General features: G+C 36.4%; 1 protein-coding gene and 1 long non-coding RNA gene across 4 annotated transcripts; one reads left to right on the top strand and one right to left on the bottom strand.

Annotated features, from left to right (window-relative positions):
- The first annotated feature begins 9 nt into the window (after positions 1 to 9).
- On the top strand, positions 10 to 1,338 carry LOC127453702 (uncharacterized). The gene is made up of 3 exons (XR_007899447.1): positions 10 to 241; positions 334 to 441; positions 1,190 to 1,338. It is a non-coding gene; the product is annotated as an uncharacterized LOC127453702 (long non-coding RNA).
- LOC127453693 (ATP-dependent translocase ABCB1-like) lies at positions 1,319 to 24,031 on the bottom strand. Of its 3 annotated transcripts, XM_051720280.1 has the most exons (28): positions 23,960 to 24,031; positions 21,690 to 21,831; positions 19,539 to 19,602; positions 19,133 to 19,304; positions 18,977 to 19,028; positions 18,701 to 18,892; positions 18,133 to 18,304; positions 17,876 to 18,000; positions 17,485 to 17,656; positions 16,464 to 16,577; positions 15,555 to 15,665; positions 15,322 to 15,447; positions 15,019 to 15,222; positions 13,374 to 13,544; positions 13,098 to 13,259; positions 12,803 to 12,964; positions 12,564 to 12,707; positions 12,339 to 12,443; positions 10,412 to 10,489; positions 10,177 to 10,260; positions 9,444 to 9,647; positions 9,232 to 9,332; positions 8,983 to 9,123; positions 6,086 to 6,242; positions 5,555 to 5,752; positions 3,635 to 3,841; positions 2,963 to 3,109; positions 1,319 to 2,224 (listed from the first exon to the last, which is right to left on the bottom strand). In XM_051720280.1, the coding sequence occupies exons 2-28, from the start codon at positions 21,743 to 21,745 to the stop codon at positions 2,027 to 2,029; spliced, it is 3,819 nt and encodes a 1,272-aa protein (XP_051576240.1). In that variant the 5' UTR covers positions 21,746 to 21,831; positions 23,960 to 24,031; the 3' UTR covers positions 1,319 to 2,026. The 3 variants fall into 3 exon arrangements, with proteins under 3 accessions (XP_051576240.1, XP_051576242.1, XP_051576241.1); XM_051720281.1 differs by lacking the exons at positions 1,319 to 2,224; positions 2,963 to 3,109; positions 3,635 to 3,841; positions 5,555 to 5,752 and having other exon boundaries at positions 6,094 to 6,242; positions 8,983 to 9,070; XM_051720282.1 differs by lacking the exons at positions 9,444 to 9,647; positions 10,177 to 10,260; positions 10,412 to 10,489; ... (16 more) ...; positions 21,690 to 21,831; positions 23,960 to 24,031 and having other exon boundaries at positions 1,335 to 2,224; positions 8,983 to 9,070; positions 9,232 to 9,260.
- Between the last annotated feature and the right edge of the window lie 1,965 nt (positions 24,032 to 25,996).

Raw genomic sequence — 25,996 nt, 5'->3', positions numbered from 1 at the left:
TTCATTATTATTACAACAGTTGTTGTTTGTCAATTTTTATGCATTTATGTCATACACAACTATGTGCACATTAAGCCAAAATATTGTCTGTCTAAGATTAGAAGGGTAAATTATGTTTCTTCGAATGATGTTTGTGGATATTTGTGTTTGTTTTAGCATGCCCCATATGATGCCATGGTTTTGGTGTCTCATGGCTACTACATAGATCAAAAGCTAAAAGGCCAGTGGTGGGGTGTGGAAGGTAAGACCATGTTTTGTTAATGTGTATTTGTGTGTACAGTATGCATATATTTTGGGGTTTATGTGTGTGTTAATATATTATATGGCTCTCAGGGTTCAAAGGTTGTGCGTGATATGCCTGTGCCAGAGGAATTGATATTCACTGTGGATGAAAGGCTCAGGAAAGACATCGCGCTGGCTAAAGAACAGTACAATAAAAGTGTAAGTAACTCACACACACACACAAACACACATTTGTTTTTATGTCATGGTGGGGACCATCTTTTGACTTCACTTGTTTTTATATTGAGCTACAATTACAGAAAAATCTTATGTGAACCCCTGTATTTCTGCATAAATTGGCCATAAAATTAGATCATTGTTTGTGTGTTATTTAAGCAGACTGTTGTTGGACTTGAAAACATTCACTTGAATTAGGGCTGGGCGATATGTCTTAAAAATTATATCTCAATATATTTCAGCATATTTATATTTATTTTTTCTCCCCAATTTGGAATGCCCAATTCCCAATGCACTCTTAAGTCCTCGTGGTGGCATAGTGACTCGCCTCAGTCCGGGTGGTGGAGGGCGAATCTCAGTTGCCTCCGCGTCTGAGACCGTCAATCCATGCATCTTATCACGTGGCTTGTTGAGCGCGTTACTGCGGAGACATAGTGTGTGTGGAGGCTTCACACCATCCACTGCCGCATCCATGCACAACTCACCACGTGCCCCACCGAGAGCGAGAACCACATTATAGCGACCACAATGAGGTTACCCCATGTGACTCTTCCCTCCCTAGCAACCAGGCCAATGTGGTTGCTTAGGAGACCTGGCTGGAGTCACTCGAACTCGCGAACTTGACTTGCTGAGCTACCCAGGCCCCATATTTTTCAGCCTATTGACGATATTCGATATATATTTCGATAATTGTGTATTTGTTCTAAAATGTTTTTTTTTTTTTTTTCAGAGGAACCATCATTTCATCCAAACAGCCATTATAGTCAAGCAGATTAAATATTTTAAAGGCATTAAATTAAAATCTAATAATTCGTTTTTCATTAAATAAACACAAGGGACAATGAAATTCAAACATTTTCATTGATATGCACTTTATATTTATATTTCATACACAATGATACATAGTAGCTTAATAAAAAGCATTATTTACCTTGAAATGTTTTTACTGTGCAAAGCTACTTCACTGACTTTTTTTTTTTTTTTAAACCCCAGCTAAACATTGCTGGTTGATTATTATAATATTATGCTGAATTATCATTATTATTCTGATTATTAGATTTGCCAATTAATGGATGGGGATTATTAGGAGGCCATGATTGATAAGGGCCAATGAGGGAATATAGCCAGGACACCGGGGTTACACCCCAACTCTTTTCGAGAAGTGTCCTGAGATTTTTGATGACCACAGAGAGTCAGCAAGTAGCAACAAGAAAGTAGTCAGGTGGATTTATATTATCATATGCCTGCAGAACAAAACATGCATCCTTAAAATACACGACAAGGCTTTGATATAATTTAAACAGCAGTGCTTTAGTCTTGCTCTTTACTTAAGCAAAGCTCTGCTCCTATGATATGTGCTTGGACACAAATGTCCACGCTTTTATAGTGTTTTCACAGTTTTCAGCAGTGTCTTTAGTTTTAAATGCCACTTAATTTAACAAAATGAAAACAGAACTGTTCACGTCTAAAATTTCAAAGTCTGCCTACCACAGGAGACCATATAAAAATGTAAATGTTTTTAGATTCTGTCTAAAACAAATTTAGGCCTAGATGCATGTCTTTAATGTCAGTGACCCATCTGAGACGTAACCAGGGTGTAGTACACCCCCTTCTGGCTGAGCAGCTGCTGGTGTGTGCCCTGCTCCACCACTACCCCATTTTGAAACACAGCTATGCGGTCTGCGTTCTGGATGGTGGTCAGCCGATGGGCTACTATGATACATGTCCGGCCCTCACGCGCCTTATCAAGAGCATCCTGCACTACCTACACACAGGATAGAGAGGAAGGAAAGTCAATTGAAGGTGAAGATTATTAACTGTGTTCTGCTTTCTTTTGCACTGATCATAGTGTATTAAAGGAATGCTCTGGGTTCAATACAAGTTAAGCTCAATCGACAGCATTTGTGGCATAATGTTGATTACCACAAACATTTATTTTGACTCGTCCCTCCTTTAATAAATGTAAAAATGGAGGTTACAGTGAAGCACTTACAATGGAAGTAAATGGAGCCAATTTTTGGAGGGTTTAAAGGCAGAAATATGTAGTTTATAATTTTAATAAAGCACATATTAATTCTTCTGTTAAAACTCATTTATTATTTGAGCTGTACATTTGTTTAAATCAGGGTTCGTTAACATTACACCATCATGGCAATGAAGTTGTAAAATTGGCTATGACTTTACACAGAAAAGGTTATTAAGCAACTAAAATCATGTTAACATGCATATTTTTTGTGGCTTTGGCTATAATTTTGAAAAAGTGAGTGTTTTAACATTCAAAAATTGGCCCCCATTCACTTTTTTTTTTTTTAAAGAAAAGGAGGGGCAAGTCAAAAATACATTTTTGTGGAAATCAATATTATGCCAGAAATGCTGTCGATTGAGCTTCACTTGTATTGAACCAGGAATATTCCTTTAAATATCTGAATTGTAACAGTGTTGCCACTGAGCTGTACTGTATTTGTAGATTAGTAAATGTATGCCAGTGTTTATGTATATATACCTTCTCACTCTCTGTGTCCAGAGCAGATGTGGCTTCATCCAGCAGTAGGAGTTTGGGGTTGCGGAGGATGGCTCTCGCTATAGCAATACGCTGTTTCTGTCCTCCTGAGAGCTGAGTACCCTTATCACCTGCCTGCGTCTGGTATTGCTGCAACCAAAACATACAAGATAGATTTAGTTTAAGTTCAGGTTTTGTTTTTTTTTTAGTTCATTTGTGTATGATTTGGGGCCATCTCTATGCAAGTGTAGTTCTAAACATTGAAAAAAATTCACTTTTAGCCTCCCCCTAATACCATCTACTCAGAATAACAACAGCAAGTTGGAATTTGTGTTCATGGCTGTGATGTAAAAAGAAAAAAAAGGAAGACCCCTTCCTGTTAAAATTGGAAAAATGTCAACAAGAAACCTGTCCTTGTCAAGTCAGTTCATGGGGATTTTAAATAGACAGTATTGATTTGATATTGATACTGTACATTGTCATTTACATGTCCCTTTGTTAGTAAAAAAGATAAGAACATTCATTATAGAGTTGCTACTGTAATATTTGCAACTAGAAAAGCAGCTAAACAACAGTTACTGTGAATGACAAATAGGATGTATCAGGTTTAAAATGATACGAGATTCTGTCAATATGCATATGAGGATTAAAGCACATTTTGTGTGGCATTCGTACCTGTGGCAGCCCTTCAATAAAGGAATGTATGTTAGCAGCCTTGGCAGCCTGTTCAATCTCCTCCTGAGTGGCTTTTCGGCTGTTGTCTCCATATGCGATATTCTCTGCCAGGCTGCAGTCAAACAGCACGGGCTCCTGGGAAACAATGCCTATCTGAGAGCGCAACCAGTGGATGTTCAGCTGCTTTGCATTATTGTCATCCAGCATCTGTTAACAAAAAGTAAACTTTTTCAAATATTTCAATTAAAACTGACCTAATAATAAGCATATTTTTAATATTTGAAGTGTGTGATAAATAGGCAAGTCCAAAAACAAAAGTCTTTTATTGGTGCCATATACAAAAGTGCCACATTCTTATTAATAGTAAACGTCTTTAGGTTCTAATGCTACATTAACTGCTCTGCTTTCACCTCTCTGTGAACTCTCGATGCTTCTTTCTACTTTTTAAGGCTTTATTACACAATTCACATTTTTACCACTCTTTATCATGTTTTACGACCTGATGACTAAACATTGACAATAAGTAAAAAGACAGGAAGAACATGAATGGGAAACAGTGCAAACTGATTTATAGATCTTTATGCCATGCACATATGCTAAACCTTTTCCATAATAGAACATCTTTTTGAACAAACTGTTATATGGTTGAATCTTAAAGGTGAAAGACCTGAAGTATGCAGGTCAAAGAGAACCATCCTTAGCTTCTTTAGTGTGTGTGGATCCAAGATAGCTTTTTATTGGTGAGCCTTGTTACCATCTAAGATATCATGTCATTGACCTTGAGAGAGGTATGATTTTCACTTCTGTTACTGTCCTGTTTTTAGTATCTGAGTATTTTGAAATACAGTGTGTGTGAGTGAACTGAATCTTGCTGAATTGGATCAGTGATTAGAGATTGTTAAAGGGATAGTTCACCCAAAAATGAAAATTCTCTCATGTACTCACCCTCATGCCATTCCTGATGTGTATGACTTTCTTTCTTCTGTAGAACACAAAATAAGATTTTTAGAAGAATATTTCAGCTCTGTTGGTCTATACAAGGCAAGCGAATGGTGACCAGAACTTTGAGGTCCAAAAAGCATATAAAGGCAGCATAAAATTAATCCTTATCACTGCAGTGGTTAAATACACATCTTCAGAAGTTATATGATAGGTGTGGGTGAGAAACAGACCAATATTTAAGTCCTTTTATACTATGAATCTCCTCTTTAACTTCAATTTCACATTCTTCTTTTGTTTTTGGCAATTTGCATTCTGTGTGTAATATATCGCCACCTACTGGGCAAGGAGGAATTTATAGTAAAAAAGGACTTAAATATTGATCTGTTTCTCATACACGTCTATCATATCGCTTCTGAAGATATGGATTTAACACCTGGAGTCATATGGATTACTTTCATGCTGCCTTTATGGACTTTTTGGACTTTGAAAGATTTGGCCACCATTCACTTGCATTATATGGACCTACAGCGCTAAAATATTCTTCTAAAAATCTGCATTTGTGTTCAGCAGAAGAAAGAAAGTCAGACACATCTGATATGTTATGAGGATGAGTAAATGATGAGAGAATTTTCATTTTTGAGTGGACTATCCCTTTAAACTAAATCTAAAGCGAAATCTCTTTAGGTATGTGGAGGAATGTAACCTATGAATAAATGTAATAATATAAATTTTGTTGTATAAGATGTGCTAAAAGCTATAAAGCATGACCTGTATGCTGAAGCCTCTAAGCTTCAGAATTTATTTGTAAGGGCATTTGAGTGGATTTTAAATCATGTTTTGCTTCAAATCTCATTATGTCAACAGGTTTGTGTGAGGGTTAGGTTTTAGGGTATCGGAAATATCTTAGATAAAATCTTAGTATACAGTTCAAACCATTGTGTTTATAATAGCTTCTAAGGTTTCTGTGTGTGTTCCTACCACTTTGCCCTGCAGAGGGTCATAAAATCTCTCCAATAGCTGGATGGTGGTGCTCTTGCCACAGCCACTGCTGCCCACCAGGGCGAGAGTTTGCCCCTTCTTCACCCTGAGCCTGAGCCCCTGAAGCACTGGCACATCCGGCCGCGATGGATAGTTAAAATGCACATCATCGAAACTCACATTCCCTTCAAACTTTTCCTACGAAGAACACAAGAAAACAGCCACATCAGTGCACATTTGTGTATACTAGTCTTCAAATGTAAATATCTTTTGGTGATATGAATGTGATTAATGATTCTGAATGTGCTAACAAACACAGCATATGTGGGATGGGCAGAGTCTATCTCTGTCTTCTCATCAGATTGAGCATAGAACTGATAAATGGTTAATTTTAGTACTGATGCCTGTGAACAGTGCTGCTAAACTGTATGATAGGCTTCTAAGAACACTGAGAACTTGCATAAAATTAAAACACTTTACAGTTTAAAAAAAAGTCTCATAATGTTTTTGCATAATGTATTGATAATATACCGGCTTGTCCCCATCCTCTGAGATATTGTCAATAGCTGGGACTCTGCTGATGAGCATCAGGATGTGGGAGGCAGACATCTTGGCCTTTGCATAGTTTGGAGTGAAGGAGTTTGCTTCTCCAACAGCCATTGCTCCATACACCACTGCTGAGATTACACTGAGACACAATATATCTGTCACTAGATGTTGTCTATTCTTCAAAATTTTGCTATGTATTTTCACTAAAATCATTGATTTTCCACTGAATTTATTACTATGATTGGCAAATTCAGTCTTTTATTTTTATTTTAATAACTTATTTATTCAATGCTATCTTAACAATTTATTCCTGTGATTGATGATTTCTAACTTAAAATTTTTTCCCTGTGTAATCCATTTGAACTACTACTACTTTCATGCCAAATAAAGCACACTAAATTGAAATTTATATAATTTTCACAAAAAGTACAATTAGTACAAAGTACAAGTAGAGACTGAATCTTCATTCACTGTACATTTGTTAGCATAATCTGACATGCTGCTCTTTCTATAATAATTAACTGACACTATACTGTAGCAACTAGACTTTGGACCTCCCAACACGCTCCAAACTGACACCTTTCTACCATTGTAGTGTGTCGCAGCTAATGTGCACACATTGCCTGTGTGTGTCTGTAACTTGAATGTACTTTTCCTCTGTTTAATTGGTTTATAAGGTTTAACTATCACTCTGTTTCACAGACATGGAAGAAGACTCATGTTAATGCTACTGTGGAATCTTTTTCTGACATATTCCTGCTGAGAGTGGGTCTAATAACGGTCGTGCACAGGCTTGGAGATTAACGGAATACTTGTAACGGCATTACGTTCTCAGGATACAAAAATGTTTAACTGTAATCCGTTAAAGTTTCATAAAAACTCAACATATTCAGATTACAGTTGGTAAAAATTGGGTTTACTAGCAGGATTACAATTTTCAATATATAAAAAAAGAAACAAAAGATCCCTCTGACATAAAATGATAAAGACCGATACTCGGGTATTGATGCTGACTGCCATCCCTGGAGTCGCGTGTTCGAATCCAGGGCGTGCTGAGTGACTCCAGCCAGGTCTCTTGAGCAACCAAATTGGCCCAGATGCTTGGGATGGTAGAGTCACATGGGGCAACCTACTCGTGGTCGCAATAAGTGGTTCTTGCTCTCAATGGGGCGCGTGGTAAGTTGGGCGTGGATCACGGAGAATAGCGTGAGCCTCCACATGCTGGGAGTCTGCAGTGTCATGCACAACGAGCCACGTGATAAGGTGCGCGGACTGACAGTCTCAGAAGTGGAGGCAACTGAGACTTGTCCTCCACCACCCGGATTGAGGTGAGTAACCGCACCACTACGAAGACCTACTAAGTAGTGGGAATTGGGCATTCCAAATTGGGAGAAAAGGGGATAAAAACGGAAAGAAAAAAAACCGCTACTTTAGAGTGGTACAGATATGATCAGATGTGCGCTCGAGATCTCTTTTGGTTCTCTTTCGTGACATGTTAATCTGGCGGCACTTACTGTCGCATGCGCAAATAACACCTGTATCACATCAACACTGCGCTCTCCAAACGAGGTCAAACCATTAAAAGGGTGGTTTCATCGCAAAGGCCACTGGAGAAATATTATAATATTTGAGGAAATTACAACATTCTTGTCACTTCAATGGAGAAAAGGGAAACAACATTACAGTTCAGTGCAATTTATACCTTCCAGCTGTGAAGATGCAGTATTTTTCCAAGGACCTGATTCATAATTTAAAGAAGCATTTAAAGGCAAGACCTATACGAAAATCATGTTAGCTAGGATAGCTAAAATTAGTCATAAGTGTTCCCTAATTCCGCTCTCAGCTCAGGAGCAGAAATAGAAGTGGAGAAACGACCACTACCCCCGGCAAATAGCCAGTATTCCGGTACACCGGATGCCTACTGTAGAAACTTTAATGTGACTTCTCATTTCCATCTTAACTCTAAAACTTCTTTGAAATGTCAGCTGTTATTGGGACAGCATTTATTTTTTTCTTTGTTGAAAAAAAAAACTAAATCTAAATTGTCCACATGAATACCAAATGAACTGAAAATGTTATTAAGTTCTTAAGAGGAAAGTGCAATGGATAATTTATCTGACTTTGAAACTTATTATAAATGTATCATTAATAAATGAAAGTTACATCACCCATAAAGGTTAGCCGGTGATGTTTGACTGTGGATCATGAGCAAGCAGAAGACAGGCACTGGAGACATTAATAATAATAATGATGATAATGATAAAGAAAATAGACGGTGATCTACCTATTGCAGTTGGAAATTACTGAATGGTAAGTGTCAAATAGTCTACATGCTAACTGCAATGCATGGCAGAATTAAACTTTGTAGTGTTTTTGAATCTGAGGTATATCCTGTCATATTTTGTTTAATGTTAACCAAGACATAATTCAGTGCATCTGTTCTAACTGTATTTGCTTGATGAGAAAATAAACTATTTTCTGTAACAGATCACCTGATTTGGCTACAAATGCAGTGTTGTTCTACATTGAACATATTCTGTTTTCCTATTAAGGAGGAAGTTTCCCCTGTTTTTCATGTTTTTGTCATAATGTTTATTATAATAACTACATCACTCATAACATTATTCAAATACGGGTTGTTTGCATTCAGAAGGCATGATTAAAAGTCTTTCAGAAAATATTGCTTTTCTCTTGACTTTATTCACATATGCGATCTTGAGGTAATCAAAAAGTAACTAAAAGTAATCTGATTACATTGCTTTCTTATTGAGGTAACTGGATTAAGTTACTGAATAACTCTTTACTAAGTAATCTGTATTTGTAATGGATTACATTTAAAAGTAACCCTCCCAACCCTGGTCGTGCATTAAGTCACTTACAGAAAGACGCCCTCGAAGGTCATCAGCTTTTGTTCAATGAGCCAAGAGCCAAACTTGAAACAGCCAGCATAGGCAAAGTAGATCATCGCTTGAGAGAAAGAGAATGTCAGGCCGAAAATATGTGCCTTTTTCTTAGCATTTCTGGGGAAATCAGACAAACATCAATAATCTCCAAAGCTTATTTTGAATCCTAATGGATATAATATTCTGTAATTTAAAAATATATATGAATCATCATTCTAAACATACTTGTAGGGCACAACTAAGTTCTCCTGGTAGAGATTCTCAAACTTGCTCTCCCTTGTCAATGAAACCACGGTACGGATGTTCTCGATTGCTTCTGTTGCAATCTGGAAAAAATACATAAAATACAACAAAGATGGAAGAAAGGATCTTTTTAGTGTGTTGTGAAAAATGATAGATGACTTGAGTTCAGCTGCATTACATATGTGAATGTTCACCTTTCCAGCATGCTCAAGCTCCTTCTTGTCTTTCAGAGCATGTCCTGCCAGTAACTTCATCTGGACTGCTCCAGCAACAGCCATGATTGGAACAATGGAGAGGATGAGGAGGGTCAATTGCCAGCCGTACACAAATGAAATGATGATGGACGTGCCCAGGTTTGCCACATTCTGTGCCAGTGTTGCCATTCTCAATCCGGTGGCCTGTAGGGAACAGTTACAGTGCCATTTGTGATGAGATACTGTGTTACCTCACTATGACTCTGTATGGATGATTCAATGCTGACTCAGTAAGCTTTGTAATAAGGCTGGCTCTAAACCCTAATTGTTAGTCATCATCAGCATAGTCTTGTGACCCCACATTTGGAATATATGGATATGACACACTACCAGACAAAAGTTTGGACACTAGAAATGATCTAAAAAAAACCATTTGATCTAAAGTCTTATGCTTAAATGCTTAAAATGAGTTTTATTGACAAATATGAATTGTGTCTGCACATGGTTTTCTATACAAAAAAAAATTAAATAAAAAAAAAAAGTATGAGTTGAACCAGATAGTGAAGGAAAAATACCCAGCACACATGGGAACTACTTCAAAACCCTTTACTTAATTTTCCCCCATAGTTTTGATGAAATTACTACTATTATTATCCAGAATGGAAGAAAGAGTTGGTATGTCCAGAACTTTATATTGCGGATATACTATATATGAAAAGAGAATGAGACTCACACCCTGCACTTGAGCAGTATCTGCAGCCAGCCTGGTGGTCAGAGCACCCACACTGTTCTTAGTATCATCATACCAGCTCAGGTCCTAAAATATATACAGAGAGAAAAAAAAAATGTATATATATATACACACATACACACACACACACACTTCTTACTAGACTTTATCAACACACATCCACAAGTAGCTTCTTTGGGGTTAACCTGAAGGTCTATGAAGTCATATATTGTTTCACCTGTCTCATCATAGAATTGAAGGCTTTAAATCTCAGTCGCATGGTCAGAATCTCACCAGCTTTCCCAAAACAGTAACCCTAAGAGGAAAAAAACAAACAAAATAAAACTCAACTGTGAAAAGTAAAACAGAATGAGGCCATATATATATATATATATATATATATATATATATATATATATATATATATATATATATATACACTGTATATAGTATATACTGTATGTAGTGTTGGGTAGATTACTTCTGAATTGCTATCCGGTACTGATTACAAATGACATGACTAAAATAATAATCAGTAATGTAATCTCTTGGATTATGTTTTTTATGTAATCTAATCTCGTTATTTCTTGATTACTTTTGGATTACCTCTGAATTTAAAATTGTTTATTTGATGTCACATGCATTATCTATACCATTTTGACAATGTTCTGTAAATGCATTTAAGAAAACTTACTTAATGATCAACATATGAGAATTTATGTTTTTTTGTGTGTATTTTACTTGCTATTTGTGTTACTGAGTGAAATTTTTAAAAAGGCACATAAAGGGTCATGCAACACAGAAACACATTTTAAGTGATATATATGTTGTGTCCAAGATTGCAGAAAAAGTTGGTTTGAATTATTCTCATTTAGAAGATCCTTTTTTTTTAAATTTTTTTATTTTTACTTGTCATACAGGTTTGATTTTTTTTTTCTCTCTCTCTCTCTCTCTCTCTCTCTAGACTTCTAGAAACATTATGATGCAGACATTTTATTTCACAGTTATACATTAGTACTGTTTAGTAACTTGCATAATTATTTGTCATGAGGGCATGGTCTAATTGTTTGAGTGGTGCTTTTGTCCACAAATTCAGAAGCATATCTAAAAAATATAAAAGGAGTTGCATGTTTTCCCCCGTGATGCTGATAGAGCTCTAGGCCATCCATCAATGACAGACTGAATATGTTTGAGTTTAACAGGCATTTCTTATGGGAGAGTTTCTAGAATTATGGACAGGTACCTCAGGTGCATTAAACAAATGTGTGTAACAGATCAGACCAGTTATATTTGTGAATCAACATTCAACATCACAAAAAAAAATAAAAATAAATAAAAAAAAACATCTCAAAAGTTATCACAAAAACAAAAGTAAAGTTCAGGTCATCTCTTCCAAAAACTCAAAACTTACTCAATGGACATCAGTGGTAGGCTGATTTAAAAAAAGAATCAGGGGGATCAGAAAACTATGAACTATTTACTGCCATTGTCTGATTAATATGGAATCATGCATTCTATAAAAAGTAACTGTAATCCAATTGTATTTTATTTAAATTGTAATTTTACCTAATTACAAGTACTTGATTTTGTAATCTGATTATGTAATCCAGATAAAATGTAATCAGTTACTACCAAGCACTATATATTCTGTATATAGATCATAAAGGTTGATCCTTAAATCACTTCCATTTCATGATATTTAAATCCTATTCATTAAGATTAGTACCATTACACTCTATTAACTCTTTTTGTTTTCAGCAATTGTAAAATGTAATCAGCATTTCTGGATCTGTGAGGGTCTTGAGCATTGGTAGTTGGACTAAGCAAATCATTTACAGGCTTGTCTGTTATTCAATTGAGTTTACAAAGTGTAATTTCATAACAGCCATCTGCTTTAAGATAAGAAAGTTCACATTAATGTTTTACCACTACTCAATATACACGTGTTTGCTTTACAGGGCAACTGATTTCCATAGCAATGCCTCACATGAACACCTTCTACAGCTATGGATGTAAACTAGCCATCTCTGTCTCAAGCTACACTATCGAACTGAATGCATATCAAGAAGACACAATGGCACAGATGGCATAGCCAAGACCCAAACAAGCTTTCCAACTTCACTTTCTGCATTTCTCAAATGTTGATTATTTTACTTAAAACAAACCTGAAAGAAGAGAGTGAAAAAGGACACAATCCCAATTCCAGCAAACAGCAGAGAGTACATGTCACTTCTCTGCCTTATAATTTCCTGATCTATCTCAGCAAACACCTAGGAGGAGAAGATTGGAAGAGAGAGATGGGTGATAAATGCATGAGGTAAATGCACTCTCAATAATGAGGATTTTCAATATCTCTCAATAATGATCATTTCTATTGATGTATAACATACAGCAATGATTTTAGAGAAAATGATAGCAAATGCTGGTTGCAGGGCTCCATTGATGATGGCGCAGAAGACTCCAATCACTATGTACGGCCATTCAGGTTTATTCAGTTTCAGAACTGTGAGGAAGGAGACCTCTGGAACCTTTTCCTACAGAGAAAGAGAACAATAGTGTTCGTAAAACTAAAACATTTAACAAATAAATGTAGGACATTATTAGCTGACATTATCGCTCAGATTCTTACCTCCTCTGTCTGTTTCTCTTCCTCCTGCAGACCTTTCTCTGAAGCACTTCTTGATTTCTGTCTGTATAGTGTGCGTTCATTCAAAGAGCTGACTGATGGACTTTTCTCATCCATAGTTATCTCCTCTTTTCTCTCCTCAGCATCATCTGAACTCTTAAAAATCTATGAGAGCACATCATAGATTAAAAACAGCATGAAATTGAAAGTCAGCACTATGTCATATTAAGGAAGCAATATGCACAGTTGGATTTGGAGCTCACGTGTGTATTGTTCCATAGTACAGTATGTTTCTAACCTGCATTGTGATGAGGGAGTGGTATATTCCCTTTCTTTCCATTAGTTCATCATGTGTGCCCAGTTCTACTATTTCACCATTTTGGAAACCAGCGATGACATCAGCATTTCGAATAGTGGACAGCCGGTGAGCCACTATAATGGTGGTCCTGCCCAGCCTCACCTTTTCAGTTATATATACAGTATTTGCCATTGTATAACAGATACATTAAATCCTTGACTTTTTCTGTTGATTATGTTGCACAGGCATGTATAAATAACTGTATGTTTGTTTCACCTTGTCTAAAGCTGCTTGTACGATAGTCTCACTCTCGGCATCTAGCGCAGATGTAGCCTCATCAAGGAGGAGGATCTTGGGGTTGCGTACAAGCGCTCTTGCAATAGCAATACGTTGCTTCTGTCCACCACTCATTTGAGTGCCCCTGTCTCCTACCAGCGTCTCAAATTTCTGAAAATGACCACAGGTATTGTACTTTCAGAGCCAGTCAAGGCATATCAGTCTCAGGAGTATCAGTAAATTACCAATCTTTCTATGAAAGTTTTTTAAATTAAATTCTTTCTTTAAAAGTAGGCGTTATGCAACCTTTAAAGGGGTAGTTAACCCAAAAATATAAATTCTGTCCTTGTTTACTCACCCATATGTTGTTCTAAACCCAATTTACTTTCTCTTTTCTGTGTAACACAAAAAAAGATGTTAGGCAGAATGATAGCTTTCGTCATCATTCACTTTCATTGTATCCTCCTGAGACCCTGTGTCCACATGCGTGGACATTACATTTTGGCTTCGCTATAGGCTATGCATAATTAAATTTAATTTAAACCAGCTGATCTTAGTTCAGGAGACTCTGGGCTGTCATTAAAGGGTTAAACTTTTGACACATCAAGTCATGTGACAAAACAACATGGCGTCGATCTCAGCTGAGTTTGTCTTTGGGAGAAATGGCAACAAAACTACATCTGATAAGAAACCTCATTAAGTTTTTACATTAAAACCTATTTGAGTAAAAAGAGTCTCTAAATTCATCTGATATGCCATTTCAAAAATTTCATTGATTTATTATGAAACGGCACGCTGTTTAACACAATGCCCACACACGTGGACTACAGGCTAATTTTCCTTAAAATATCCTATATTCACTGTGCATTATCACATTAACAATCAATGGATGCATCCAAAAGCTGGAAAATGTTGCTTTCAGAGGTTTTATATGGAGTTAGGAAGAAAATAAGCATTTCAAACTGTTCTGAGACCAGTGCAGACAGACAGCACACTGGAGGTTAAGTGATTCCCTAATTAGGGAGCAAGGGAGTATCCTCTAGCTTTCAACATCCGGTCAAAAGTTCAGGCTGCAGATGATGTTTGGACCACTCAACATGTTTGGCTGACATGGGACAATGATAATCAGTATATGTATTCAGAAGTTTTCATGCAAAATGTTATTTTAACATGGTTGGCAGTGCTTGGATAATACTGGCCATTACTTTGAATTACAATGATTTATGCTATTTTCTGATGTAATGTCTGTAACGTCTCAAAAAACATGAATAAACAACACTCTTGGAAACATAATAAACAATTTGATTTAAAAAAAAAAAAGAATCAGACTTTCTATAGCTTGGTGCTATTTAAAATTTCACAAATTAGTCCCACTGTCCACAAATGTGGATATACATTTTTTAGGAAAATTATCTGGTCTAAAAAATGTTTTTGTTTTTTGTTTTTTGCATGTTTCTTATTGGCTTCTAGTTACAAATCAAAAAGGGGAATGGAAAATTCACACAGCAGTCAAGCTCAGGTCTCAGGAGGGTATGGGGAAAAAATATGCAATAAAAGTGTATGACCACTGAGGATAACATTCTGCCTGACATCTCCTAGGTCTTATTTAAGTGCATCCACAGTTTTTCCATTAATTTTCACTTACATCTGGCAGTTTCATGATGAAGTCATAGGCATTGGCTTCACATGCGGCCTGCTCAATCTCTTCCTGGGTGACGTCTAGACGTCCATAGCGGATGTTCTCTGCAATGGTGGTGGCGAACAGCACTGGCTCCTGACTGACTACACCTATCAGTTCTCTCAGACCTTGCACGTTTAGAGAGCGAATATCATGACCATCTATAGTCACCTGAAAAGTGAGGGAGAAAGGAAGAGGAAAGGTGAGATGAAGGGCAGGAGGGAGAAAAGAGAGCAAAGGTTGTCCCTCTCTGCTTCTCTTTGTACTTACTGTTCCTTCCTGTGGGTCATAGAAGCGCTGTAGCAGCTGGATTGTTGTGCTTTTTCCACACCCACTGCTGCCCACCAGAGCGACAGTCTGTCCACTCATGACTTTAAGATTTATGCCATTCAGGACCTGCACACCCACAAACAGAACAGTTTCTGGAGTATTTTTTCAATGTTTGTCACAAATTATTGTGCTCAATTGTTTTGTAATACATCAGGGTTATTTTTTGAGCTTACTTTTACATCCTGTCGAGAGGGGTAGCTGAAGTGAATGTTTTTGAATTCTATGTTCCCTTTTACAACATCAAGTTTGTAGCCTTCATTCGAGAAACTGTTAATGCTAGGTTCCTGTTGGCAGAAGAAAATACTATACAAATGTCTTATAATTTTCAATACAAATTACAGTAAAGGGCCAGTGGTAGAGGTAAGTTCACACCCTTTTCAAAGCCAAACCTCATTCAGTCTAATAGTTGTCTACTAGTTTGCTGTACACCAGAGGGAAGAAAAAAAAAGGTTTCCTAAGGTCTTCTACTCATTGGATCTCAGCAGGGAAGCACCTCTTATCTTGAGACCAGACAATATTTCATGTTGCTTAAACAATGAGGGGAAGTTGTGCAATGTGGATTATTTGTGTTCAACATTGTGTCTCTGCATTTTCTTTTTTTTATCTGAAAGCCTTTATCTGAAAGTTGTGTGTTTGTTTGAACTAGACCATCAGAGTCTAAATAAAGACATGTTTAGCCCTGTGTGTGTTCAGTTTGAATTGTCCAGGTTCATCCCTTGTGGACAATATGGAGGACGGAAGATAAAAATCAAACAGTTCTACCATACTATCGCTCATACTTTGAGGTGTAAAATGGTGGACATGTCCAAGAAAGTCAGGAAACAGCATTTTTTTTTTTTTTTTTTTTTTTTTTTTTGAGAAAGTAAAATAAACTCCAGTCTAAATTTCTGTTTTTTTTCCCAATGCAATTTTAACACTTTAATGCAGGGAATAAAATACTAATTTCCCATCTTATATCCCTGGTAACAATTACATCATGGAACCTCTTCTACACTGGGAAGAATAGGCTGACAAATATTTTACTATAATTATAACGATAACATGATAAAGACATTAACAATTAGTCACTACAGTTTACTCACATTATCAATGATGTGGAAAACTTTGTGGGCAGCTCCTCTTGCACTAGAGAAGGACTGGATGTTGGGAGATGTTTGGCCAATGCCGAAAGCTCCAATTAGGACAGTGAAGAAAACCTGCACAGTATAAGAGGAATGGAGAATGTTGCTTCTGGTGCAGTCTTATGCTGACTTAATCTATTAGTTAAAATTGTTTCCCATAAAGAAACCTTGTTACACTATTTATGATGTAATCACTTTGTATTTTCATGCTACAGTCTTTTGACACGTGACAGTTTTCTGGACCGATTTGATTATGTGCTTTAAAAGGAATATTCCAGGTTCAATACAAGTTAAGCTCAATCAACAAAATTTGTGGCATAATATTGATTACCCAAAAAATTTATTTCGACTCGTCCCTCCTTTTCTTTAAAAAAAGCACAAATCTGGGTTACAATGAGACACCAACTATGGAAGTGAATGGGGCCAATCCGTAAACATTAAAATACTCACTGTTTAAAAAGTGTAGCCACAAGATGTAAACAATATGCATGATAACATGATTTTAGTGTGATAAAATCGCTTACAAACCTTTTCTGTGTAAAGTTACAGCCAATTTTACAACTTCATTGCCATGATTATGTAATTTCAACAAACCCTAAAACAACTGTAAAAATGACTATTTTAAACTTTACAGCTCAAATAACACGAGTTTTAACAGCAGAATTAATGTAATTAATGAACTTTCATTAAATAATACGCTCCACATTTCTGCCTTTAAACCATCAAAAAATTGGCCCCGTTCACTTCCATTGTAAGTGCCTCACTGTAACCTCGATTTTTGCTTTTTTTCAAGAAGAGGAAGGAGTCTAAATTATTTTTTGTGGTAATCTATATTATGCCACAAATGCTGTTGATTTAGCATAACTTGTATTGAACCCATAATTGTCTTTTAATCAGAGCTTGATTAATTATGAATTACATGAATGTTTCGTACTCATTGCTGTGTCATTTGTCTCACAGTCCTTCGCTGTGACTTACTCACCGTTAAGAGTTTGCCAATGTCATATTCTCCAGCCAGGATAAGAGTGCTGCCATACCAAAAGGCCAGTGCATAGGACATATAGATCATGAAGAATGTAAAGCCCATAGCAATGTTCACAGTGATGGCCTTCCTTATACCAACGTTCTTAGCATCCTCCAAGTTCTTGTGATACCTTTGGACAATACAGTTTAATAACGGTTTAGTAAATTCTAAACTCAAAAGGCAACATTTTTATAAGAAGGCACTGTCTTGAAGCAAAAACTAAGGTGTTTCCATTTAGAAAATCCCCCTCCCTCTTTCCCCACTTTGTTCCTATTCACCTTAGTAACAATAATATTAGATGGAAAATTCCAAGACCATATCATAAAATTCTACAACTGCATTGTCACACCTCTCTATCTCTTTCTTCTGTCCCCCAAAGGCAAAGACAGTTCTGATGGCTGACAGCACCTCCTCAGCCACTGCTCCAGCCTTGGCATAGGATGTCTGCTCCATTGAGGTAAATGATGTCATCACCTAATGAGACAGGGAACAACATAAGCTCTTTCAAAGTAACAAAATAGTTTGTTTTTGACATAAAAAACATTAAACAATCGCGCATGCTAAAACATATCTCTGTCTTTCTCTCTACATTCTTTTTAAACCCACCTTTCCAATGATAGCAGCCGAGATTCCGAGCAATGGGCTAACAGCGAGGATGACGAGCGTGAGTTTCCAGCCTTTGACAAAGCCAATGATGATGCCGGTAATAAAAGTGGTCAAGGACTGAATAAGCATGCCAAGCTTATCCCCAATGCCTTCATTTATTTTGTAGATATCACTTGAGAGGAAAAAGAAGAGTGTGATGTAGATATTTATCATTGTGTGTAATATGCATTTATTTCAAGTAATTAAAGGAATAGTTCACCCAAAAATGAAAATTATCATCCTCAAGTCACCATTCACTTTCATTGCATAATTTTTCCAAACAATGAAAGTGAATTGTGACTGAGGCTAACATTCAGCTTAACATCTCTTTTTGTGTTACACAGAAGAAAAAAAGTCATAAAAGGTCTGGAACGATAAGAGCCAGCAAATGATGACAGAATTTTCATTTTTGGGTGAACTAGCCCTTTAATAGCAGTGACAGATTTGAGATTAAGGCAAAATCTTATAAATAATGTCTATGTTGTGTGATTTTCCTTACTAAATGAATGTCTCTTAAAGAATTTCATACTCTGTGAGACGTGTGTTCAGCTGTCCTGTCTCGTTGACATCAAACCAACCGATCTCCTGTTTCATGATGGAATGAAAAAACTTCTTTCTAAGTCTCTTCACTTGACGTCCTGCTGCAAGAGTCCAAAAGGCAACCTGCATGTATGCTGCCCCCAAGACTACAAACCCCAAGATGCTGTAGTTTATGGCATACCTGAGAGCAAGTATTTTTTATATTTTATTTATAGCAAGAAATGTGAAGGAAAATGGACATGTATTCAGAGCAAACTGGCCTTACTTTGTCATCTGCTCCCCTAAAGTTACATTAGTGAACTCTGGAAAGGTGTAGTCTAGGGATGGCAAGACAGTACATTATTGAAAACATCACATATTTCCTTGTAAAGCAATAGTACATTACACAACCAGTAATGTAGCATACAAATTGTACACTCACTGGGTGGAAAGGTGACGTTGTCCTTTAAACTGTCTAATATTGTACTGTCCACAAAGCTGTTTGTCATGTCTCCAAATACAATAGTCATGAGTGGAAGTACTGCCCCATTGGCCATGGACATAACTGCGCCAACCAGCATAAGGAAAATGTCAACACCATCTGCATAGCGAAACTGACCGTAGAACACATTTCTTTAAGAATAAGCATATGAACATTGTGATGAACAGATTCATGGTGTGGGCTAAATTTACCCCAAATTTTAACAGTGAAGACTTTGATACAGATAAACTTTGGATTCAAAATGTTTAGTGTATAGGCACTTATTATAAGTAAATTATAAATGAAATGCAAAAATAAAACGACATATATGTCTATATAAATAATAACAATGGAATTTTCCACTCACTATTTCTATTGGTCCCACCATCTCTATTTTGGTATTCTCTTCTTCCTTTCCATTTTTCTCAGTGCTGTGAGGAAATATCATGTTTAGGTTTAAAGACATATATTAAGGCTTTCTAGTCTGAATTCTGCCTGTGACAGTTTACAATTAACCTAGTTGACCACATAAATCTCACTGTAAAAAGTGATTTAGCCTTTTAGTTACCATAATTTAAAATGTAGAATTGGAATAACTTCCCTGGATTGATCTTGTTGAGATAACTCAATTATCCAAGTTTTTGTTGGATGAACTTGTAATAAGTTTATTACTTGAACTTATTATTACTTTGTTACTTGAACTTATAAAAATGATTCAGCTAAAATCAAAAATATAAGTAAAGAGAACTATGCACATCACGCTCACGTATTCGTCCCAGCATGCACTGTTGCATTAATAAATAAATGCAATTTAAGGTGTTACTGTGTTATTTACTTTTCTTTTTTTACTTTTGGCTGCTTTTATTAATGATGCGTCACTTTCAGTTATTTGTCATGTAGCAATAATTCAAAGCACAATAATTACTCAATGTGTGTTTTAATGATGGTCACCATCATTGTGATTTGCATGTAAAGTGTTAAGGTACATGTGCGTACTCCTGTACAAGCTTAAATCTGAATATGAATGGGGGATAAGACAATGGGATAACCTTAATTGCTTCTATGGTTATCAATAATATTAAATGATAACACTATGTAACACAATTTTTTTTCCTGGGTAGTACGTGTTATTTCCTAATTGCTTATGCCTCAAAAGTATAGAAAATGGCTATTATTCCCCACAAACTTTACTTTTGTGACCAGGACAGTGATATTTTGAAATTGACCTATTTCCAATGAGAAAACGGGTGAATTTGTGTATTTTCGTTCACATAAAGTCAGAAAAAACAACATGAATCCAAAATCCTTCTTTATCTGTAGTCCGACGAAGACACCGGCTTTGACCTTTGCCTCAGACAGCTTAGGGAAGAAGTCTTGAAGGTACTTGAAGGCTGCCGACTCCTTATATAGAGCTCTGACTAATTGTTTCATAAGGCCCAATTTGATGTGCAGTGGTGGCATCAGCACCTTCTGGGGGTCCACCAGTGGCTCCCACTTGACATTGTTCCTCCCCACAGAGAACTCGGTCCACTGTGGCCAGACCCGCCTGTGGTAGTGTGCCTTGGTGTCCCTGCTGTCCCAAAGGCAAAGATAGCAGGGAAACTTGGTAAAACTGCCTTGGAGACCCATCAGGAATGCCACCATTTTGAAGTCTCCTATGACCTCCCAGCCATATTCATCATACTTCAAGGCATCCAGCAAGGTCTTGATGCTGTTGTAATCCTCTTTGAGGTGCACAGAGTGAGCCAGGGGAAGAGACGGGTACTTGTTACCATTATGGACCAGCATGGCTTTGAATATTTCTTTAGTATAAATACGTTAATTTGGATTCATATGTTGTTTTTTTCTGACTTTATGTGAACGAAAAGACACAAATTCTCACTGGAAATAGGTAAATTTCAAAATATCACTGTCCTGGTCACAAAAGCAAAGTTTGTGGGGAATAATAGCCATTTTCAATACTTTTGAGGCATAAGCAATTGGAAATAACACTTACTACCCAGGAAAAAAATAAAAATAAATTACACAGTGTCATCACCATATCTATAACAATGTGATAACCCTAATTGCGTCTATGGTTATCAATAACATTAAATGATAATATAAGAAATTGAACTTCTATATTGAGTTTGAATTGAATTAGAATGAAGTTGATTGAACTAAGAGAGTTAAGTTTACTTAAAAAGACATTAAGTGCTTTTAACATTGATTTAAGTCGACCTTATGTTCTGTTAAAACATTTCCTCTTAAGCTGACACAACTTAAAAGTTTAAGGCCGCACAGAAAATTAGTTTTTTTAAACTAAGTTTAAAACAAGATTTAAAAAAAAAAAAAAAAAAAAAAATTTAAACAGTGTAGCCTACTTCATTCTCTGGAATAATTTAATAGGCTATTTCAGGACATAACAAATAAACCATAATCACAGCTCAGACAAATTTCTTTGTAAGAATATATCCTCTTGTTTCTGAAGATTTAATAAAACATCAAATGAGACTGTCTTGAAAATTAAAATACTTACCTTAAATCACCATTCTCCTCCTTTTTGCCTTTGGACAGTTTGAATTTCTTGCCCATGTTTGCTTATCTCTAACGCTGACAGTCCGGGTCAGTTTTAATCTGGAGTTAAATTATTAAGTCTTGATGGAGCAGGTGGTTTCGTGCTGTGTTATATAAGAAAACATGATAACACATCGTATAATTTTTGACAACACAAAACTCTGTAGCATTTTGATCAGATATAATATATATATACTACATCTGAAGTCAGAAGTTTACATACACCTTAGCCAAATACATTTAAACTCAGTTTTTCACAATTCCTGACATTTAATCGTAGAAAACATTCCCTGTCTTAGGTCAGTTAGGATCACTACTTTATTTTAAGAATGTGAAATGTCAGAATAATAGTAGAGATCATTATTTATTTCAGCTTTTATTACTTTCATCACATTCCCAGTGGGTCAGAAGTTTACATACAGTTTGTTAGTATTTGGTAGCATTGCCTTTAAATTGATTAACTTGGGTCAAACATTTTGGGTAGCCTTTCAAACACTTCTCACAATAAGTTGCTGGAATTTTGGCCCATTCCTCCAGACAGAACTGGTGTAACTGAGTCAGGTTTTTAGGCCTCCTTGCTCACACATGCTTTTTCAGTTCTGCCCACAAATTTTCTATCAGATTGAGGTCAGGACTTTGTGATGGCCACTCCAATACCTTGACTTCATTGTCCTTAAGCCATTTTGCCACAATTTTGGAGGTATGCTTGGGGTCATTGTCCATTTGGAAGACCCATTTGTGACCGAGCTTTAACTTCCTGGCTGATGTCTTGAGATGTTGCTTCAGTACATCCACATAATTTTCCTTCCTCATGATGCCATCTATTTTGTGAAGTGCACCAGTCCCTCCTGCAGCAAAGCACTCCCACAACATGATGCTGCATATTATGGCCAAAAAGTTCAAGTTTTTTTTCAACAGACCAGAGGAAATTTCTCCAAAATGTACAATCTTTGTCACCATGTGCACTTGCAAACTGTAGTCTGGCTTTTTTTATGGCGGTTTTGGAGCATTGCCTTCTTCCTTGCTGAGCAGCCTTTCAGGTTATGTCGATATAATTTAATAATTTTAATTATAATAATTTTATAATTATTTATCACACATATACAGTGAAATTCTTTTTTTCACATAACCCAGCTAAGCTGGGATCAGAGTGCAGGGTCAGCCATGATACAGTGCCCCTGGAGCAGATAGGGTCAAGGGCCTTGCTCAGGGGCCCAACAGTGGTATCTTGGTGGTGCTGGGGCTTGAACCCCCAACCTTCTGATCAGTAACTCAGAGCCTTAACCGCTGAGCCACCACTGCCCCTATATAGGACTTGTTTTACTGTGGATATAGATACTTGTCTACCTGTTTCCTCCAGCATCTTCACAAGGTTCTTTACTGTTGTTCTGGGATTGATTTACACTTTTCGCACCAAACTATGGTCATCTCAAGGAGACAGAATGCGTCTCCTTTCTGAGCGGTATGATGGCTGCATGGTCCCATGGTGTTTATACTGGCGTACTACTGTTTGTACAGATGAATGTGGTACCTTCAAGCATTTGGAAATTGCTCCCAAGGATGAACCAGAGTTGTGGAGGTCCACAATTATTTTTCTGAGGTCTTGGCTGATTTCTTTTGATTTTCCCATGATGTCAAGGAAAGAGGCACTGATTTTAAATGTAGACCTTAAAATACATCCACAGGTACACCTCCAATTCAGTACACCTCATATCAGAAGCTAATTGGCTAATTGTCTTAAGGCTTGACATCATTTTCTGAAATTTTCCAAGCTGCTTAAAGGCACAGTTAAAAAGTGCATGTAAACTTCTGACCCACTGGAATTGTGATATAGTCAATTAAAAGTTAAACAATCTGTCTGTAAACAACTGTTGGAGAAATTACTTTTGTCTTGCACAAATAAACATGACATGACATGATTTTATTAAATATATGGTGAAATCTTATGGCTGTCCACCGCTTTAAAAGGCGTTCAAAGTGGTCGAATGTGTAACTCAGTAACGAATCCAGTCCGTCATTCTCACGTAAAAATTAAATAACTCTTATTTATTACTTAGTGGTTTCTACCGTTTTTGACGACAGAGGGTGGATAATACCAGGAACCACATTCAATAGGTTAAATATAACTGTAACTGTAGCTGGTAGATTTTTTGAGAGGGCATGAGGAGCTATTTAGCCCATATCAAACGTTAAACTTAAATATACATGTATGAAACATATATATACACTTACCGCTGGTGTGAGTGAGGTGATGCTGTCCCACCCGTAACGCACTGCTGCTCAGCTGTAGCTGGAGAGCGCAGATGATCTTGTATGAGAGCGCAGCCGCGTGCTGGTTTATTATGCTACTGGGGGTTACGTCATATACAAAGTTCATGTCTCATGGCCTCACTAATGTGCTTTTGGGCACTTTAATGATTCAAAGAATACTATGATGGATGTTGAGATTATCTTCAGTATATATTTGGTCTCATACTTTAAGATTTGGGGATAAGGTCATGTGGATGTCTTTTTTAAAGATTATTGCTGAGATGGGTCACGGGTTTATGTTCGGGCCATTCACTTTTTAGGGAAACATACAAACAAAAAACTGTTATAGAAAACCTGACTGAAAAATTCTGGGTAGCAATTTCATATCCATCTTTTAGTCCGAGACAAGGAACAGCTGGATAACTCACAATGTAATAACTCATACTAAGAGACTGTGAGTTTGTCAGTGAGATCATTTTTCTGTCAATTAGAAAAAAATACAATAAAATACTTTATATGCATTCTAATAGTGAACTTTTCAATTTCTCACTAGTTAGAGATTAGTAAATTGTAGGTACTCTGAATACACCACTCCCACTCCTAACTGTACCTGTTACATAACACAATAAAACCCCAGAGTGCTTGTCTGGTAAAGGTGACAGGCTTGAGGATTTCAGTTTTTTTTAAAGACAGATTGTCATGATGCATAACGGAAGATGTATTACCACAAGATGAGATGATAATAAGGGATCATAAACTCATATTCATTTTAAAATGTTAATTTTACATATACTCTTCTTCTGTCTCATTTGATGTCTCTGATATTCAGCTTATACTTCATATTTTTTTTAATCCTACTTTCAATATTTATAAGGTTAAAATGCAATTTTTTAAAAGTTTTTTTAAATCCCGAAATTTAATTAAAAATAACCTCATATGTGCTGAGAATCATAAACGATCACACTGTTCTCATATCATATTGTAATCATTAACTTTATAAAGCACATTCTACCACCATAAAAGCATGAGCTGTCACATCCTTTTATGATGTTGTTTTATGTCTTATTGTTACTATTGACAGTGACATCGACATTATATTTCACAAACAATACTTAAATATGAACTTAGTATAATTGGAACAGCATATTAACATAAATAGAAAGCATAAGAGAGAAAACAGCATAACACACAAAGCACTTTGACTCTCTTATGCGTATGTACCTTAGAAATCTAAATAATAATTAGTTCATCTATTTTTGTCAGCAGTCATGAGGTTTCATTTTGGCCCCCTGGGACTGAATCTATCAGAACAAAACGGTCACTGTGGTCAACCTCCGTCTGCTATCTCAACATCTTAATGAGAACATAAAACTCTAGAAAAACAATTTTCGGTGTGAACTTTATTTCCTGTATGATGCCTGAATCAGTTTGGAGTAAAAAAATTCTTAGCTGAGAGTTAAAGGGATAGTTCACCCCAAAATATTATTATTTACTCACCCTCATGCCATCCCAGATGTGCATGACTTTCTTTCTTCTGCTGAACACAAATGAACATTTTTAAAATATATCAGCTCTGTAGGTCCATACAATGCAAGTGAATTGTGACCAAAATTCTTAAGTTCACAAAGGACATTAAGGCAGCATAATTGCAATCCATAAGACTCAAGTGGTTAAATCAATATCTTCAGAAGCAATATGATAGGTGTGGTTGAGAAACATCAATATTGAAGTCCTTTTTTACTGTATATCTCCACTTTAACATTCTTCTTCTTTTGTTTTTGGCGATTTGCATTATTTGTGCATATCCCACCTACTGGGCAGGAAGGAGAATTTAAAGTGAAAAAAGGACTTACATATTTAACCGTTTTCTCACCCACACTTATCAAATCACTTCTGAAGATATGAACTGAACCACTAGAGTCAAATGGATTACTTTTATGCTGCCTTTATGTGCGTTTTGGAGCTTCAACATTTTGGAACCTATTCACTTGCATTGTATGGACCTACAGAGCTGAGATA

Source organism: Myxocyprinus asiaticus, chromosome 16 (assembly GCF_019703515.2).
Source record: "Myxocyprinus asiaticus isolate MX2 ecotype Aquarium Trade chromosome 16, UBuf_Myxa_2, whole genome shotgun sequence".
NCBI lineage: Eukaryota > Metazoa > Chordata > Actinopteri > Cypriniformes > Catostomidae > Myxocyprinus > Myxocyprinus asiaticus.
This window is presented reverse-complemented; position numbering and strand designations above follow the sequence as displayed.